The sequence below is a fragment of the Phaethon aethereus genome, assembly GCF_964289735.1.
Source record: "Phaethon aethereus genome assembly, chromosome: 2".
NCBI lineage: Eukaryota > Metazoa > Chordata > Aves > Phaethontiformes > Phaethontidae > Phaethon > Phaethon aethereus.
Window position 1 is genome coordinate 74,842,984 of NC_138582.1, and position 17,385 is coordinate 74,860,368.

The following is a 17,385-nucleotide window of genomic DNA, read 5'->3' on the forward strand; positions in this document are numbered from 1 at the left end:
TCTACCCAGACAGTCTCTTTGCTAACTCCCTCACTGCCAGTGTCCTAGGATAATCCCAAATGCTTTGTAGCAAGGCTAGAAAGAAACTGTAACCCTGGGCTGAAACTCTGGAAAGAGTCTTTAAGGCTTCTTTTTAACTGAGCTTGTAATGTAAACATCCTTTATGGGGAGCTCAGTGTACACTTCAAGGAGAGAGACAGTGAAGCAGCTTTTACTGTGCACTTTGTAACTAAACTGTGTCTTTTAAACAGTGGTTTATGTAACTAGGGCTACAGGGAATTTGTGCTACAGCAGTCACTAAGCTAACTGTATTTCTCTGTAGGCTGTTGGGGACTGTAACAGCAAAGGCTTTGGAGTGGCTTTATGTTTACAGGTACATCTGCACTGGCAAATGAAGGTCCATGCTGCACCACTTCTCATATCAGCTCCCTCTCTTCTCCTCCTCCCAGTATCTACACCCTTAGCCAGGTGTAGAGCAACCTTGACTGGAATTGCATGTTTTAAAAGTTGTAGGCAGCAGGTGAAAGGCTTCTTACAGGACCGCTTGTGCAATTTTATTCCCTCTATAAAGTTGCATTTATGTGCTTTAGCTGAATTTTAACTGCAACCACAGTGTGACAGGTTGGCAACCTCCACCCCTCCTGGGATAGACGGGAGCAATAGTGGGGGGTGCGGCTTCTTTTTCGTATTTCTTTTCATAAGACCATCCCTCGAGTATGCAGCGCATCCCAGCTGCGTGGGACACAGTCCCCCCTGTTACATACTAGGACTGGGTGACAGTCACCCAGTGAAGAAGCTGGCTGAGGACTTCACTTGGTTAGGAGACGGCAAAAATTCAAGAGAGCAAAGAACTGCAGCAAACACTCGGGAATCCTCAGAGGTTTGTTGTAAGAGCAGCCAAGTCTGGGGAAGGGAGCGGAGCAAAGCTTTGCTACCTTAACACTGGTTTCTTTTGAATAAAGCCAAACCCCAGGAATGAGCCTAGTTTGGACCCTACTGTATATGCTGTCTGTACTGGGAGAAAACACACATTGGGAGGCTGCTTATTCACATACTAGTTTCCATCTTAGGTTTTGGTAGATCTATTAATTTTTTCAATATATTCTGTTCCAAATTCCCTACCGCAGATGTATTGGTTTTCACATGATTTCCAAAGATTGCTCCATTTGTCTGGTTTTATTTAGGGAGAGGACAAGCAAAACTTGTAGACCATGGAAGCAGAATTCTTTGTTTTGGCTATTTCTAGGTGGAATCAGCATTGTGGGGTTTGGGATGGGTGTCTGTGATGGGACTAAATACCAGGTGCAATTAGCTTATTATGAGAATGCTTGTCTGAATCATCATTCCTTTTTTCTTTTTCCCCAGAGGGGATGAAAACTGCGTAACAGAGTAACTGATTTGCGTTGAAGTATCATTTCTTATCTATTTACTTCTAGATTATATTTGATAGTATTTTTTCATTATTTTAGACTAATAGGATTTGACAAAGTATAAGAAACATAGAAAAATATGAAACATAAAAGTCAAAGACATAAATTTGTTCATTTCTGGCATCCTATCAGTGCATACCATGCATGTCACGGCTTAGGAAAAAAATGGATTTGCACATTACTGAAGGTACACTACAATCATCAGTGGCCATTTCACTAGATGTTACAGGTTTACACGGTAAAACAGAATTTAAAAATAGAAGGTAAACTGAACCATGTGTTGGTAAAGCAAAACTTAAATGCATAAATAAATTCCGTAAGAACTGGAAAGGGACTTCTAGTTTAAGGGAGCAAAAGCAATACTGTAAACATTGATTTTCTCTGTCTGTTTTGTTTTCTGCAAATCATTAGTCAGTTTTAACACAATATTGAGTACAGCAATTGTAGATGAAGCTGATTACATAGGTAGTTTTTTGGTTTGGTTTTGCTTCTGCATTCAGTACTTCTGATACTCTGGCTTTGTCTTAAAGTGATGATTAAGGGGTTGTATGTCGCTATTGAAAAATAAGTGATACGAGGAATCTGGTTCTAAATCAAGCCCTCACACTTGGTGATAACTTTGCCCCAAGCACCGAATTTGGCTTGCTGAGGAACCCACTTGTCTCCAACCTTTGTACGTGAAGCTCAATAAATAGTTTAAATTATTTTTACTTCCTTTTGGCAGCTGATTTGCATAGCCACAATAACACCACAATGACATTCCTAATTTCATTGACACTGTTGTTTTAACTCAGCCTCAGTAGTGGTATTTGTCTACTTATTCCTGTAGTAGGATACTTCTAAAGCAGCAATATCCAACTTGTAGCAACTTACCTAGCTACGTTCTCTGACATCCTGACGAAGTTGTGGCATGCAGCCAGGGAAGAGAATAGTAATTTCTAAAATAGATGGATAATACCTGTATTTTCACAAGCAGTCAATTATAGTGAGCACGAATGCCATGTGGAAACAGAGCACAAATGTCACTATATTACAGCTGCGATGATACGAGCAGACTTTTCAAAATTGGGAGTAGACTTTGAATGTCACCTATTTAACACAGTCACAGCTAATACTGCTCATAGTGGAACATATATTAAGCTGTTTGATTAATATAGTAGCTCTCACTGTATAACAAGCCTGGTATAGGCTCTTGCATATTCTGAATATTTAATTAATTTAACTCTGCATGATGACATAACAGGAGCCATTAAAACTTGAACACTTACACTCTGGCAGGCAAAAATGCAGTTCTGCATTGCTGGGAACAATTCACAGAGAGAGGTGTCAGAATCAGACGTGCTTACGCTCACGTTAAAATGATAGCTAAAAAAATTACTCATCACCAACGTTATTAGCATAGTGTATTTCTGAAAGTAAACTCACTGAAAACTCCATAACAATGTGAGACCGAAGAAATAGCACTCTCTTGGAAAAGATTAACTCTCTCCATGTCTGTGATGATTGATAGAAAGGTTTGCTGGAAAGACTTACTCAGTAACATGTATAAACATGTCTTCCCCATCTGGTTGCATTTTACTAGTTCTTGGATTCAGCAGGAAAAACCTTTTCCCTCTTCCTTTCCACTCGCTAAAATGAAGCCCAGTACAATTTCCCCAATCTTTTCTCTCTTAGAACTCTGGTACATGGTAGCATTTTAGGAACGTCCTCCCTTCACAGGAGGCTCTACCTTATTTTGAGGTAGGACAAAAAAGATTTCAGCTTGAAATTCTTCAAATGGCAGGAAGGAAAAAAACAAATCTTGCATATTCACAGCAAATTTTGTTCCACAGGGTACTGAAAAGCTCAATTTACTAAAAAAACCCCAACAACTGAGTAATAGCCAGCTGAAAACAGGCATTAAGTACAGTGCAGATCAATGCCTTGATTTCAAGCAGCTCGCAAGGTGGGCAACAGCATCACGCATACAGTGTAATTTAAGAGTAAATCCATTTAAGTAAATGGGTTTCATCATTGCCAACTCATCTCAAAAGACAAGGTTCCTGGTGCAGGTTTCTGCTTCCATTGACATCAGATGTAAATCTCCCAAATGCCTGACAACAAAAATATTTTTGTTTAAATTATGGCATTGTCCTCAGATGCTGATGATGCTTTCATTATATAAGGAAAGCTGAGGGAGGGTTGTTAAAAACAAAGATAACAACACAAAGCTTGAACTTAGATTGTTGAATTATTATAATAATAGTTTATAATTCCATGTACATGTCACTAAAAATACTTCAGCTTCTTCTAAGCATTTCCCAGAGGACTTCTGAGTCACATGTCTAACTACTTTTCTGTGCTAGGCTTTCAAAATCTGCCCTTCCTAAAGCAGCAGTTCCTTCGCTCTAACTTACTGAGTATTTCCGCTGAGCATCAAGAGGTAATCAACTATGCTAATTAACTCCAAACATACGACTAAAATTTAGAAATAATCTCGCCTGCTGGGTGTGTAAGAGAGAGGGGAGGTATTTGAAGCAGGACATGGAAAATGTTTCACTTGCACAGGTAAGGATAATACATAGACACATACGCTGTCCAGAAAGCAATCTGTACATCACGCTTTTGAACTTTTACACCACTGTTTTGAGGCGAGTTAAACATCTTATATTCCAACTGCCTTAGAAAGCTGAATAAAATTTTACTCATGCACTGAAAGATTGGACTGTCACAAAGTGATGGATGGCTTTTCTATGCTCTCTGTAGGGCATTTCAATACCATAGACTCCAAGTGCTCTTGATTAAAAGGCGACATTCTCATTAGGGTCCCATCACTGTCTGAGCTTCAAACCATTATCATTCACCTGCACTGGTGCTTCCAGTGACAAAATACTTACCAAAATTTATAAAATACTAATTACTTCAGTCACTTTGATAGAGGTATAAAACACCCTAAAGCAAAGCTCTATTACGCTGTGTGAGGGTTTGAATTCAAAATTAAAAATGCAGCCAAAGGGAGAATAAGACTTTAATTACATTTCCATCTCTCAAACATTTCTTGAAAACCTAGGGGAAAAAGACCTAGCAATTTTGTGACACAAGAACTCCCTTCTTAGTGGTACTGCTCACTTAAGGAAAAAAAAAATCCAGAAAACCTCAAATTTACTTTGTTTTCTTAAAAATTATTAAACTTTCTAACACAGAAAGACACTAACAAGCTTTAATAAAAAGGTCTGATTTCTTCTCAGGAGATTTCAGATGCCAAACATGTTTTTCCATTTAAAAACTTTCAAGCACTATTGATAGAAATCGGTAGTTTTATAACTTACAGATATTTCAAGGAAAAAAGAATTACTATTTTCTATGGGGAAAAGTCTAAAATAAAATGCAATTGGGACACAACTGTGAATAGCTTCACACTATCCCAGAAAAGCTTGGTTTAATTTGCATTTGCCACAAAGCTCCCTTCGGCTTAAATAATTGCAAAGGATCTCTCACTTTTAGATTTCATTTGGTGGATTGGGACTACTCCTTGTTCATAACATTTGACAGTTTTCTTTATTAAGAAAATTGTAACTTGGACAAATTCATGAACTGAATGGCATGCTGAAGCAGCTCTGGAGCTAAAAATTTCAGTATATATGGAATGAAAAAGAATGTGTTAGGTCATACTTTCAGCAAGGGTAAAACTGAGCCCAGCTAACAGAATATTTTGATTCCCCAAGAGGAAAAAAAGTTTTCTAAATTGATGGGCCTTAAGACTGAAAATGGATGGAAGCGTAGTAGCAAAAAAGACTAGATTAAATCATAACTGAATTTTTATAAAAACTGCCAGTACATTCCTTTCTCTATCAGGAAAACTCAGCTCAGTCAAGGACTTCGGCTAAACTGCTTCTTAAAGTTTAAAATGCATCATTTGATACAGAACAGTTAAAGACAAAGTATTTCAGGAGAAAAGACAGGAGGATTACAATATGCTCACGTGCTGTTAACATTGTAAGGCTGCTCAGGGAGCTTATCAAAATCCCTCTGTCGAAAAACAGGCTTCAGCCTAGGTAGGAGAAGGGTCCAAGCCCATTCATCTGCAAGTGACTGAACCAGGGACAAGGAAAGTAAAAAGATACCGGCCTTTACGGCTGACATGGAAGGAATTCCATTCCGCAAAAAATACTCAGTTTCCTGATTCTAGTTTATTCTGTAAAACATTATCCATTTTGACAGGAAACAGTGTTTGAGTAACAAACAAAACCAAAACAACATTTCTTCAAGGAAAAGCAATTAATTAGTTACAAGTAAAGGTAGGGTGTATCAGTCTTCCAGAGCTCCTACTGTATCTATTTTTCTTAGCAAAAATACACCTCAATTAGAATAGTCAAATGTTACATTTGGATGTTATAGACTAACTGGTAAACTGATACAGAAAACAAAACTTTACTTTTGCATTTTCCGTATTTTTTGCACATTTTAGCACTTCCTTCTTTCTGCCTTGTCACTTTAAGTTGATAAAAAGTCTGTTTCTATTACATTTCTGCTAACTACACCTACTGATGCATTAGTAAATACCAGCAGTCGTACTGCAAAGGCTTAGTACTACAGTCTAAACTTACTCAGAAGAAGGTTTTTCCATTTGTGTGCAGGTACTTAGACTGTCATACTCAAACACGATGCCAGAAGGACAAACATTAGGTACAGTGACATATGGAACATTCGACTTCTAAAGCAACCAAGAATAAAAATATTCTTTCTACAAACCTTCAAAAAGTTATCAAAGGCATAACGTATCAGAGAGTAGTAACTGTAGCAGATGCTCTAAAGGACTTTAAAAGAGGTGTCCCGGTTTCAGCTGGGATAGTTAATTTTCTTCCTAGTAGCGGGTATAATGCTGTGGTTTGTATTTAGGATGAGAATAATGTCAATAACACACTGATGTTTAGTTGTAGTGCTTATACTAAGTCAAGGACTTTTCAGCTTCCCATGCTCTGACACTGAGGAGGTGCACAAGAAACTGGGAGGGGGCACGGCCAGGACAGCTGACCAAACTGGCCAAAGGGATATTCCATACCATATAATGTCATGCTCAGTATATAACCGGGGGGGAGTTCGCTGGGAGCACTGTGGCTCGGGAATTGGCTGGGCTTTGGCCAGCAGGTGGTGAGCAACTGTATTGTGCATCACTTGTTTTTGTATAGTCTTATTCTATTATTATTATAATTAGTAATTATTATTAATAATAATAATCTCTTCCCTTGCTGTCCTATTAAGCTGTCTTTATCTCAACCCACGAGTTTTACCTTTTTTTTTTTTGATTCTCCTCCCCATCCTACCAGGTGGAGGGGAGAGGAGTGAGTGAGCGGCTGTGTGGTGCTTAGTTGCCAGCTGGGGTTAAACCATGACAAGAGGACAGGAAAAGAAACTCTACCTTAAGTTTTTAAAAATCTTCAGACTACAAATGTCGTCCTTATTGTTTATCTCGTATTATGGGACAAAAAAAACCTGGCTGTACATGCCCTGAATACTACATACACTTTCCTTCATCTAGCAAACTCAACACCAACTACTCCTGCTTTGAATAGCACACCAGGTCTCCTGTACTGAGCGAAATTGTAAATGCATTATCCCATGGATACCTACATTTAACTGGATAATGAAAAAACCCCTGATGATTGAACCAAAGTAAACATACAGCAAATTCTAATTTAGATGAAAATAAGGTAATATAAGTATCTATTGTAGACTATTTTGAGGCTGCTCAGGAGGAAAAGGGAGGAGAGGTTGTGATGCTAATTTCAAGGCAAATTTCTGAAATATTTCTGCAGAAACATTTTTACAAGTAAGTGGTTGTTTATTCAACTGTCTATGTTCTGTGGCCATACGCTTCACCCTGATACTCTATATTGAAGCTGAGGAACTGCAGCACACCTCAAAAGCTCCAGACAGTTCAGTGTTTTGCATATAAACTTGTATCCCAACTGCCTTTTTGCTGGACTTGAAACAGAACAGAACTATTAAAAGACTTGACTTTTCCACCACATTAGAATTAGTGAAGTTTTGGTATTACATCCACAACTGTAGGTGAGAGGAAAATACAGTACTTAAAATTTTGTAATAGTTTTAACAGTATGTTTTAAGAAGGTTCCCACAGTGAATTGTTTAGCAAATAAAAAAATACCTTTTGGTCAGATGGAAAGAAGGAGGACAGAAAGGGCAATTCTGTGGCTGCAATAAAAGGCAATTCTAGCTCCAACAAATAGGCTGAACAAAAATTAAGGAAAAAATGGAATTTCTGACTTGAGAAAATTTAAGGTTGTTAATGTGAGATTCAAACTAGCATTGTTAGTTCTAGACTATGTAAAGAAAGATAACCAGCTTAAGGAATAAGGCCCTTCCAGCTAACTACTTTGGTTTGAGGAACCTGAACACACTGCGCACATGTCAAGGAAAAATGGCTTTCTGCTATTCCAGTTTGTTGATTTTAAGAGTAAATTTTGCTGTAAGAACGTTGTGCTCTTCCTCCCAGGGAAAAGCAGTTCTACTAAAACATAACCGTTGTAGGTTATGTAGGAAGAATACATACGGTCTAAATGTAGTCATTGAATTTTGGGCTACCCAGCTGAGGTACCCTGACCTGCCTACGGAAGGCATGTACGACTGCTGGTCTAGGGAGAGGGCGCACCCATCTTAATCACATCAATCAGGCGTCTGAATTGAGACACGGTAGCACTGAATCACTGAGGCTGGAAGGGGTCTTGGGAGGTCACTAGCCCACCTCCTGCTCAAAGCGGGGTCAAAACTGACCTCGGACCAGGCTGCTCAGGGCTTTGTCCCAGCAGGTCTTGAACACCTCCAAGAAAAGAGATTACACAGCTCTCTGGGCAACTCTCCGTCTCCCTAGTTAGAAATCAATATCCTATAAAATATAAAATACTGGTTTTATTAACAAAAAGCTCTTTCAGTCATGAGCAGTCATATAACTCACAGTAATTACTGCCCTAATTTCTGCATGTTCCATTTCAGCAGTATTTTGCTGTAGTCTTGATGGTTTCAGGGCATAAATGTAACAAAGTTTCTGGGCAGAGGGGTCATCTTTTATTAAATGTACCTGTTTATCTGGAAAATTAAGACAAGCTTCTGGATGGACTGCATATCAATACACCACTGACTCAATAGAAAGACTTTTTATAGCGCATAACTTTCACACGGTTTCCTACAGGCTTCCTTCTCCTTTCTCCTAGATGATAAATATTTTCGTAACACTCTCTCTCTTCCCTGATTAACATCTCATGTACTCCTGGGATGCCACTAACCTTTTCTTCAAAGATGGTCTACTTGATACCTACCTAACCAAACTCTACACAGTAGTTTCAGATCTGAAAAAAGACTTGTATGCTTGAAAGCTTATTTGATTTTCCGGCTGTAACACTGAAGTGACACTATCCATACCTGTAAACCTTTTGCAGAAACTATTACAGACGTCTTAGCCTTTTTTGCCCTTCTTGTTCTTTCACTAACTCAGAAAAGCATAAATGTGAAGAAGCAGTAAATAAGGCTGTCGTGATAAGCACATTACATCCTTATGAACACAGGGATAAGTAGTGTTAAAAGCACGCCAACACTGTAAGGGCAGAAAAGTAAAAAAACTAACTTGCTTAAAATTGTGTAGAAGGTTTCACCTCTAGGTCTGTGTGTGTTTGCAAGATGTGGTATCTTTTTAAATTATGTCAGATTTCATGTAATTCACGTATTAGGCAGGCGGTGCATTGAAGCACACAGAAGTGTGTATTTTGTCTGTTGAATGAAAATTGAGGACATAAGATACACAACAAATCATTTTTCTCTGCTTAATAAATTATAAAAGGACGGATATGATACTAGAAGTCTCTCTCCATGTGGTAAAACCAAGCAATGGCCTGCAATGCTTTACAGAAGGATTTTTGTTTTAATTCCCAAAAATGCTCCTTATCCACAGCAAGGTCTTATAATCAGCATGGACAATTTCTGTTCCTGAGTCAGCCAGCACACATCCTGGGGCATGATGATTACAAACCATGTAACTACAGATATTCACCCCTCCCAGAATGATGGACTCTACAGTTTAATTACACATTACTCACAAAATAGTTTCCTTCAATCCATTTCAAATTTTTTTCTTGAATTAAGAGTGATGCATTTTTATTACAACATAAATGTGTGAGACCTCCCTGTGAATCAGTCCAGTTCACCAGTGTGGCAGGAGACAATGCAGCTTCCTGGGAGAGGGGGAAGGTTTGGTAAGTTGATCTTCTTACTGAGGACCTCCATCAGTGGCTGAGCAGGTCTGGTGAGTAGTACCAAAGCTGGTGTGATGCAAGAGCATGCAGCTGAGACTTGTGGAGGCGGGTAAGAGTGAAGAAGTCGGGAGAAGACTGGGACTCTTTCCTTACTGATCGTGACAAGAACAGATTGCCCAGTTGTGCCTCTTGAAGTTGCAGGTGTGTTTTGCAGGGAGACAAGACATGCTGTTCATGGATACAAGTCCCGCAGTGAGGGCCAGGTTTATTTCACAACACGGAGCGTCACAACTTCTATGGCTTTCCATAGGTCTAAAGAAATAGCCAATGCCTCCATTCTGTTTCTTGGAATGCTTAAAAAATGTGTTCAAAACCCTCCCAGGCTACCAAATTAATATTTCAATTATTCTTTCTAATCCAAAATGAATACATTTATATAACTATTAATGCCTTGCTAAAGCAAGAACTGAAGTTATTATCTTAAAAGGTCTTTTCCAGTCTAAGTGATTCTATGATTCTATTACCTAACACAAGCATTACACTTTACAAAAATGTGAAAAACAGTCTGACACCTCTTCAAATCTGCAGTATCTACGGTTAAGCTATTCCAAGTTTTCTTTTGTTAATCGGAACCTTTTAATGCATTAAATGGATTCTGAGATCGCTTTTTAGGAGCACTACCTCTCAGACAAAATGTCATGCTAAAGTACATGCATGCACTGTTTTGAGATTGCTCTTTCTCTTTCATAAAATAACCCATCCTATTTTATCTCTTTATGATAGAAGCAGTGAACCAACTTTATTATCTCTCCTAAGTTTCTTGCATGTTTATTATGAATCCTGAAATTAAGTGTGATCATAGTAAGGTTCTCCATTTTCTGTTAGCAAAAGGAAAAATTAAAATTCTCTACTAGGATAAACAGAGAAGGGTAAAAAAAACATGACACCAGCATACTGACACCCATAGTAAAAGTCAATACACATATGCTTTTGCCTTTCTACAACATAGCACATCTGTGTTTACTCTAACTCTAAAATCTAATCACATTTGGTTGGGGGTTAGTAAGTCTCCAAGACTGGCATAGACTGGTTTGGAAATTCACATGCTTTTATGATTACAGATCATCTAAAGCCTTCAGTATGTGATAAATCTCAAGCAAAGTCAATTCTTAGCTCTCAGTTTTGACAGTTTCCCTTTTAATCTAGATTGTTCCATAAAAGAAATTCCCTTTTTTTAACAAAGCTAAACTTAAAACACACATAACTTTTGACAGATTTCTGTACAAAATCTGCTAATTGTCTTTTAATTATCATTTTCTCCTATCAGAGACTGGAAGGATTCTGGTTCTTTAACAGATTTGACTTCAAATGTGCAAGTGACAAAATCTGGCACCTCATGATAATCCTGGCTCTCGTTAGTGGACTGCCTGAAAATAAGCTGGTTTTTGGGAAGAGTGCTTAATATTTCAGCTGTTCACTGCTTTGTTGCACTGCTTTGTGGTCATGTGTTTGAAAGGATTAGGAAATGTAGGCGGTAAACCCGTGAGTGCTTCATACAGAGAACTGAAAGTTTGGGGGATTTTCAGTGCTCTGTGGTCTGGTGACATGCAGTGTGATGCCACAGTACATAACCCGTCTGTGGGATAGCTATCCCAATTTGAACACTACCTGCTAAAACTCTTGTTAAGACATGGCCATTTGGTTTAAACCGTCTGAGTTAGTTTTGTAAGAGCCAAGACTCTCAGGTTAGGGTTGTAAGTGTGCAAGTGGCTCAGCTTCAAGCTGAGCCCACCTCAGCAGTTCTTAAGTAGCAATCGACTGCACCGTATCCTGATATTTATACTTTATCCAATGAAAGTGTCATTTAAATCAGTTTAATTAGGTTTGAGTTAACATCCCCTGGGAGCACATTACATCTTTTAAAGATATTGTTCCAGGCAAGCAGTAGCTTCAGATTGGCACTGCTTCATTGGTTAAATTCATGTATTTTCAGTTACTGTCATAACCTTAAGGGCTAAAAGATGGTTAAAAACAAAAAGTGCAGTCTACAGAATAATGCCATGATAGCTTTTTAATAAACTGGCAAATACATATGTACTAACATCTCCCCACTATCATGCTGTATCAGGGTCCTGCTGTCTCTTCCAGGGCAGGAGGATTGGTAGAAACGCAACTTACTGTATTTCCAACTACAACAGAAAATCGTGCTTTTTTGTTACAGAAAGTCTTATATGGAATAGTGTTATAATAATTAGAGTAAGTTTAGTGTTACACCAATTGGAGTAAGTCTGTAAACAAGATCTGAATTTGTAAGTAAGTAGGTGATTTTTTATTTCAGCCCAGAAAGTTTATTATACTGTGCTGTACTGGAGGGGGTACTTGTCCCAGAACATGGCGAGAGCAGCATGGTGGGCTCAGGAGTTGTAGTGGTACGCACCGATTCTGTAGTTAAACTCATTCTCCCTAACCTCATTTTTCAGGAAATTACAGCCAGATCAAATGGACTCTTTAAAACAAAGTTATTTTAAAATTTATTTGATGGCTCCTACCTACAGTGATAGGCTTGGTAAAATACCACAATAGGAGAATTGATTAAATCTGCTGATGTTTTACAGTCCAATTCCATGCTATTTATGTACTAGTTAAGTACTCTGTCTTTAGCGGACAGATTCTGAACACATAACAGTAACCACGTTAATATGTATATATTTAAGTATTCTTGTTGAACATACAGCTGTCTGTCAGAACGCTAATCTGATGATCTTCAGTTTGCGATATAAAACGTCATTGTTCAGTTACTTTTAAAATAAAAATGGAGTTCTAACTGTATCTTAGAGTCACCCCTTGTATTTTCATGTTGTGCATGACAGGAGCTTATTTAAGAGGACAATAACTTTAAATCATTTTGGCTTTTGTATTTTCCAATATTATTGCATAGCTTCTGTTTTTAAGCATAGAACAAGAAATACAGAAAGTGTGAAGCATACATATGAAAGCTAGTTACATAACGTGAAGGTTGCCAGTAGCACTGCTGCAATATTCACAATTAGAGATAAAATCAATATATTTAATAATTTAACAGTTAAATACCATTGCAGAAGTGGAAGTTCAGTCTTTATTTTCTAAATGGTACCAAGACCTGCTGCTGCTGTGACCACAAGGGAGAGGAAGGAAGCGAAAACAATTCTCTCTATTTCTGTAGTTTACAAGGCAGTTTACGTCAATTCAAAATGTAAGGTGAACCATGATGCAATTCTCAAAGTTGTTTACTATACTTCATCATGCACGTCTGAAGTTGTTTCACGAATAATGTAAGCAAATATGCATTTACCATAATGTTTAGCATATTTCCTCTCTTTAGTTGTCCTCTGACAAAATCAGACACTTTTTTTTTTTGACCCAGATCATTCTCTTATCTCACTGCAAATTCTGTCTTTTAAGCTTGCTAGCTGTCATGGGCAAGCATTTTCTTTCATCAATTATGTCCTGATGTAGAGTACACTCTTTTAAAAGATTTCCGTTGCTGTATAATCTATAAATCTATGGTGTGAACATTAAGAAAGGGGAACTGGTGGCATTTTAAGATCAGTGTCAAGGATTCTATCCCAGGTTAAGTGATAGTAATTAAAAAGACAGGAGACCTGGAGACAAGTCTGCACAAGAGACAGCAATGGAGCTGAACCAGCACAGCAGCCATGGGGAATCGTTGGGCAAGGACATTTAACTGAATGGTGCTATGTAAACCACTGAGCAGCATTGTTTCTGACACATGACTGTTACCAGGTAATATACGTAACAATCCTCAGCATTAAAAATCTGCTGCTGCAGCAAAGACTCAGGTATTTTTCAGTGGCACAGCTGCATGGGAGCAATAATTGTGTAAGGCTAATGAAAGTGATGTAATCAATTTGCAATCATGCTTTCCTGTAAACTCACTTTTAATTTTACATTTGGTAAATACAGGCATTACATCCAAAAAGCATGTCTCCTTCTGTAGATGTGACTGACAAGCCCTATGTGCAATGTGCTTCCAAGACAAACATGACTCAATACCTTTGGGTTGGTAACTCACACAAGCAATGAAGAATGTTTTTGGTAATGTTCCTAAAGCATATCTTAGAGAAAGTAGCAGTTCATTTGCTGGAGAAACATAATCGAAATTGGGTTTATAAAAATCTGTATGCTGTGTGATAACTGTGCCTTCTTGTAGGATACACATAGTTACCCAAACCAGTTGCTATACTTCAGCAAATTTGTTATATAAAAAAAATAACACATTTTTGAAACCTAGAGTCTTACTAGACCATCGTGCCTTTCAGGGCAAGCACTGTCATAGCTACTTGTGACATAAAGCACATGAAAGAAAAACAAACCAGGTGATTTGTGGAACTTACAAAAACCTCTTTTTGTGTAGTTTCGCAGTGATGGAATCACAGATGTGGGTAAGTAAGTTCACAGCTGGCACAATGTGAAGTGTATGTTCATGCAGGCCAGGCACAAGGTTCTCAGCAGAAGTTACCAGTTAATATAACAGGGAGTCCCCAGATCCTAAGTTGACCCCTGCAAGTAGCTATAAACTTCTCAGTAGGGATGCCTTTACCTATAGTTTGCTAGTTAACCAAGGAAATAATTCACTATTTCTCTATCTGTTTCACAATGTCAGTTTACTTAAATTAGAAACCGTCTCATGCTGAGCTGTGGCACAGTGTATTTGGCTTCAGAAAGGCTGAAAATAGGCTGTAAAAGGCTGTTAAAAAATATCAAAGGGGTTAATTCGGAAAGTGAACAGCCACAGGAGTAACAAGTGCTACCTCCAGACCTGTGCTTAAAGTGGTGTATATCGAAGGTGTGTATCTATCGGACTGCCAGATGAATGTTACTTGTTTGGACTTAAAAAATTGAAGTAAAAAAAAAATGCCACAACGATTGGATTCTCAGTATAGAATATATTCAGGAAAAGTATTTAAAATTCATGGATGACCTAGTCCCTGATTAGCTGAGCCGCTTGAAGATTGGCTATAAAATAGAGTGTTATGTGCTTGTTGACTGGCTATATTCTAAATAGCTCAGCACACTAGAATTACTGAGTGTTTCATGGTGTCACAGGTTTCCTTATCCAGAAAAAGTACATTACTCAGCAATTAACTAAGGACTTTACAAGGACTTCTGGAGATTAAGATTAAATAAGGTACTGCACAAGAAAGTGCCCAATGATCAATGTTTCTAACTCAAAAAGTGCAAAGCACCCATTTCATTTCTGTTTGAACTGGCTCACTCCAGAGCTAGTCAGCAACATTGAATGTGATTGCTAGAAGATCAACGAGCTGTTTCTTGTCCCATTCCTGAGGTTACATATTTTCTGAGACTCATTTTTTTCTTTCCCTTATGGGATTGATCTGCGCCGCTGAACTCAGTGAATGCATATGCTGACTTGGACATAGTGTTGAGAAATTACTCCTTTTTCCACTGAAATCACTTGTGAGAAGAATTGCAAAAACTGTTTATCACACACTATCAAAACCCGGTTTGAGTAAGAAATCATGGATCATCTCATAATACTGGAAGCTGTCCACAGGCTTAAGTTTGGTGTGAACTTCAGAAAACAGTTTTAGAGGCTGAAGGGTTTCAGTAAGTTCTTTAAATACAAAAGATTTTACATGCATTTAAATTATATAGAAGTATATAATGTTTTATATCTGCACACACATGTGTACACATGCACAGAGCTGGAAAATCCAGGCTGTTACCTCTAGCAGACCTTGAAAAAGTTGTCAAACGAACGCAGTCATGCCAGGCAGTAATTTTTCCCAGTTACAGCGTGGTTTGTTAGCTACATTAAACACTATGGCTCGTACTCCCTCTTCTAGGAATAAGCCCACCAGAAAAGGAAAAGAAACTACGTAAATGACAGAGGGTGAAAACAAGCATCAGAAGAGCGTCATTCAGAACAAGGAGGGGTTTGTGTCTGTGCTCTTGTGTGTACACAGTGGCTTGCAATTGTCTGGAGAGATCTGCTGAAAAATGCAAAAGTGTTCTCATCTGATGGCTCATATGGAAATAAGCAATCTAACTGGCAGTAGGACATACTTTGCAGCTATGCTACTCTGATAGTTCATGAAATATTGAGAAGAATCATTTGGGGGCAGGAAAGACAACCATTTTTTCAAACCCTTTTTTTGACCACTTTAGCTACTGAAATCCTTCTAAAAGAAGTAATCCAAGACATACTGCATCTGAAGTGTGTACAGATACCATGCACACAGTAACTCTGAGCCTCTTCCGGGGCTTAGTTTTGGAGCACGAGATGCTACCTCATGATGAAGAGGCAGATGTCATCAGCAGAGGTTAGGTCTGTGGAGCTGCACAGTGGTGTCACACAATGCCAAAATAGAGGCTGTGACTGGGGGATTAGCAGGTTAGGAGAAACTCACAGTAAGAGCTTTTCTCCCTCCCCTGACTCTGTTCCCCAAAACTCAGGCTCCGACATTATGTCTTCATTTCACATTTAACTCTTAGGTTCGCTTAGCTCAACTGAGAGGCACCCATAATGCAAAATTATATTTGAGCTGCACACAACAGAACGAGCAGCTGTTAAATTGTGCTCATTTGAGCGCTAGTCCCTCCTCCATAACAGATCAGCTACCTCAAATTAAAATCATCATCATGCACAATCAGAGGTTTGTGCACGTAGGTGTACGTACAGGACTCGGGTACGGCATGTCAATTACAAAGCTACTGAAGGCAGGCATGGAAGAAAAGTTCCAAGTGCAAGATGGCTTGATCAGGAAGTGCCAACACATATATCGCCAGCAGTGAGGTAATTTTAAACACAGCCTCAACTGAATCTCAGTTAAGCTTTGGTTCCTACTTACACACCCAACTAAAGCACAACTATACTGCCGGTCTAGTTGTATACACGGAGGGGGCAAAACCTCCACGCTACACGGGGATGAAAGAGGCCTGAAACTCGGCGTTCAAACGCCCGGAAAGAAACCGCCAGCCCGCGGGCCACGGCAGCCCCTGGCTCAGCGGCAGGCAGCCGGCGGCCAGCCCTTCCCCGGGGCTCGCCTGCTTCCAGCCCGGCCACGCGCGGGACTGGCGAAGAGGGGCCGAGGGAGAGAGGGCGGGCGGGAGGCAGTAGCGGGCCCCGCGGCCGCCGAGGGCAATGGGGCAGGCGGCAGGCCCCGCAGCTGACACACCGCCCCGCTCGCGGGCACGGCACGGCACGGCACGGCACGGCACGACCCAACTGCCCGCCCTCAGACGCACGCGCGCTCCTCGCGCGCTTCCCGCGAGCATGCGCAAAAAGCGGGGAGGGGGGGGTGAAGGTCGTCGCCGCGCATGCGCGTTGGCCGCCCCGCGCCCATTACCTGCGAACCGCCCAGCACTGTCGCCTTCTTTTTCTTGGCGGGGCCGCTGCCAGTGCCCGGGCTCGCCGGGCGCTTCTTGCTACGGGATGGGGCTCCGGCGGGAGAAGAGGCTGCTGTGGGGATCAGACTCGCCATTTCCGCCCCACCCCCCTCCGCGCCCGGGCTGAGCACGACGACGGGGCGGAACCGGCCGAAAGCGATTCCTCCACTTTCCCGCCCCCACCGGGCGCGAGGCAGCCCCAGCGCACGCGCAGTGGCGGCGCCGGCGCTCGCCGGCGGCCCTGCGGGCGGGCATGCGCAGTAGCAGTGGCGCGAGGCGACCCTTCCCCGCTGCCGGGC

General features: G+C 40.1%; 1 protein-coding gene across 1 annotated transcript in view; it reads right to left on the reverse strand.

Annotated features, from left to right (window-relative positions):
- The window catches only part of INO80C (INO80 complex subunit C), a gene marked incomplete at both ends in the record, with an annotated part of 31,529 nt that extends 14,348 nt beyond the window's left edge, over nt 1-17,181 (reverse strand). The window contains one exon of the mRNA XM_082015273.1: nt 17,047-17,181. Coding sequence (XP_081871399.1) covers nt 17,047-17,181 — 135 coding nt within the window. The remainder of the gene's footprint in view (nt 1-17,046) is intronic.
- Nucleotides 17,182-17,385: the final 204 nt, after the last annotated feature.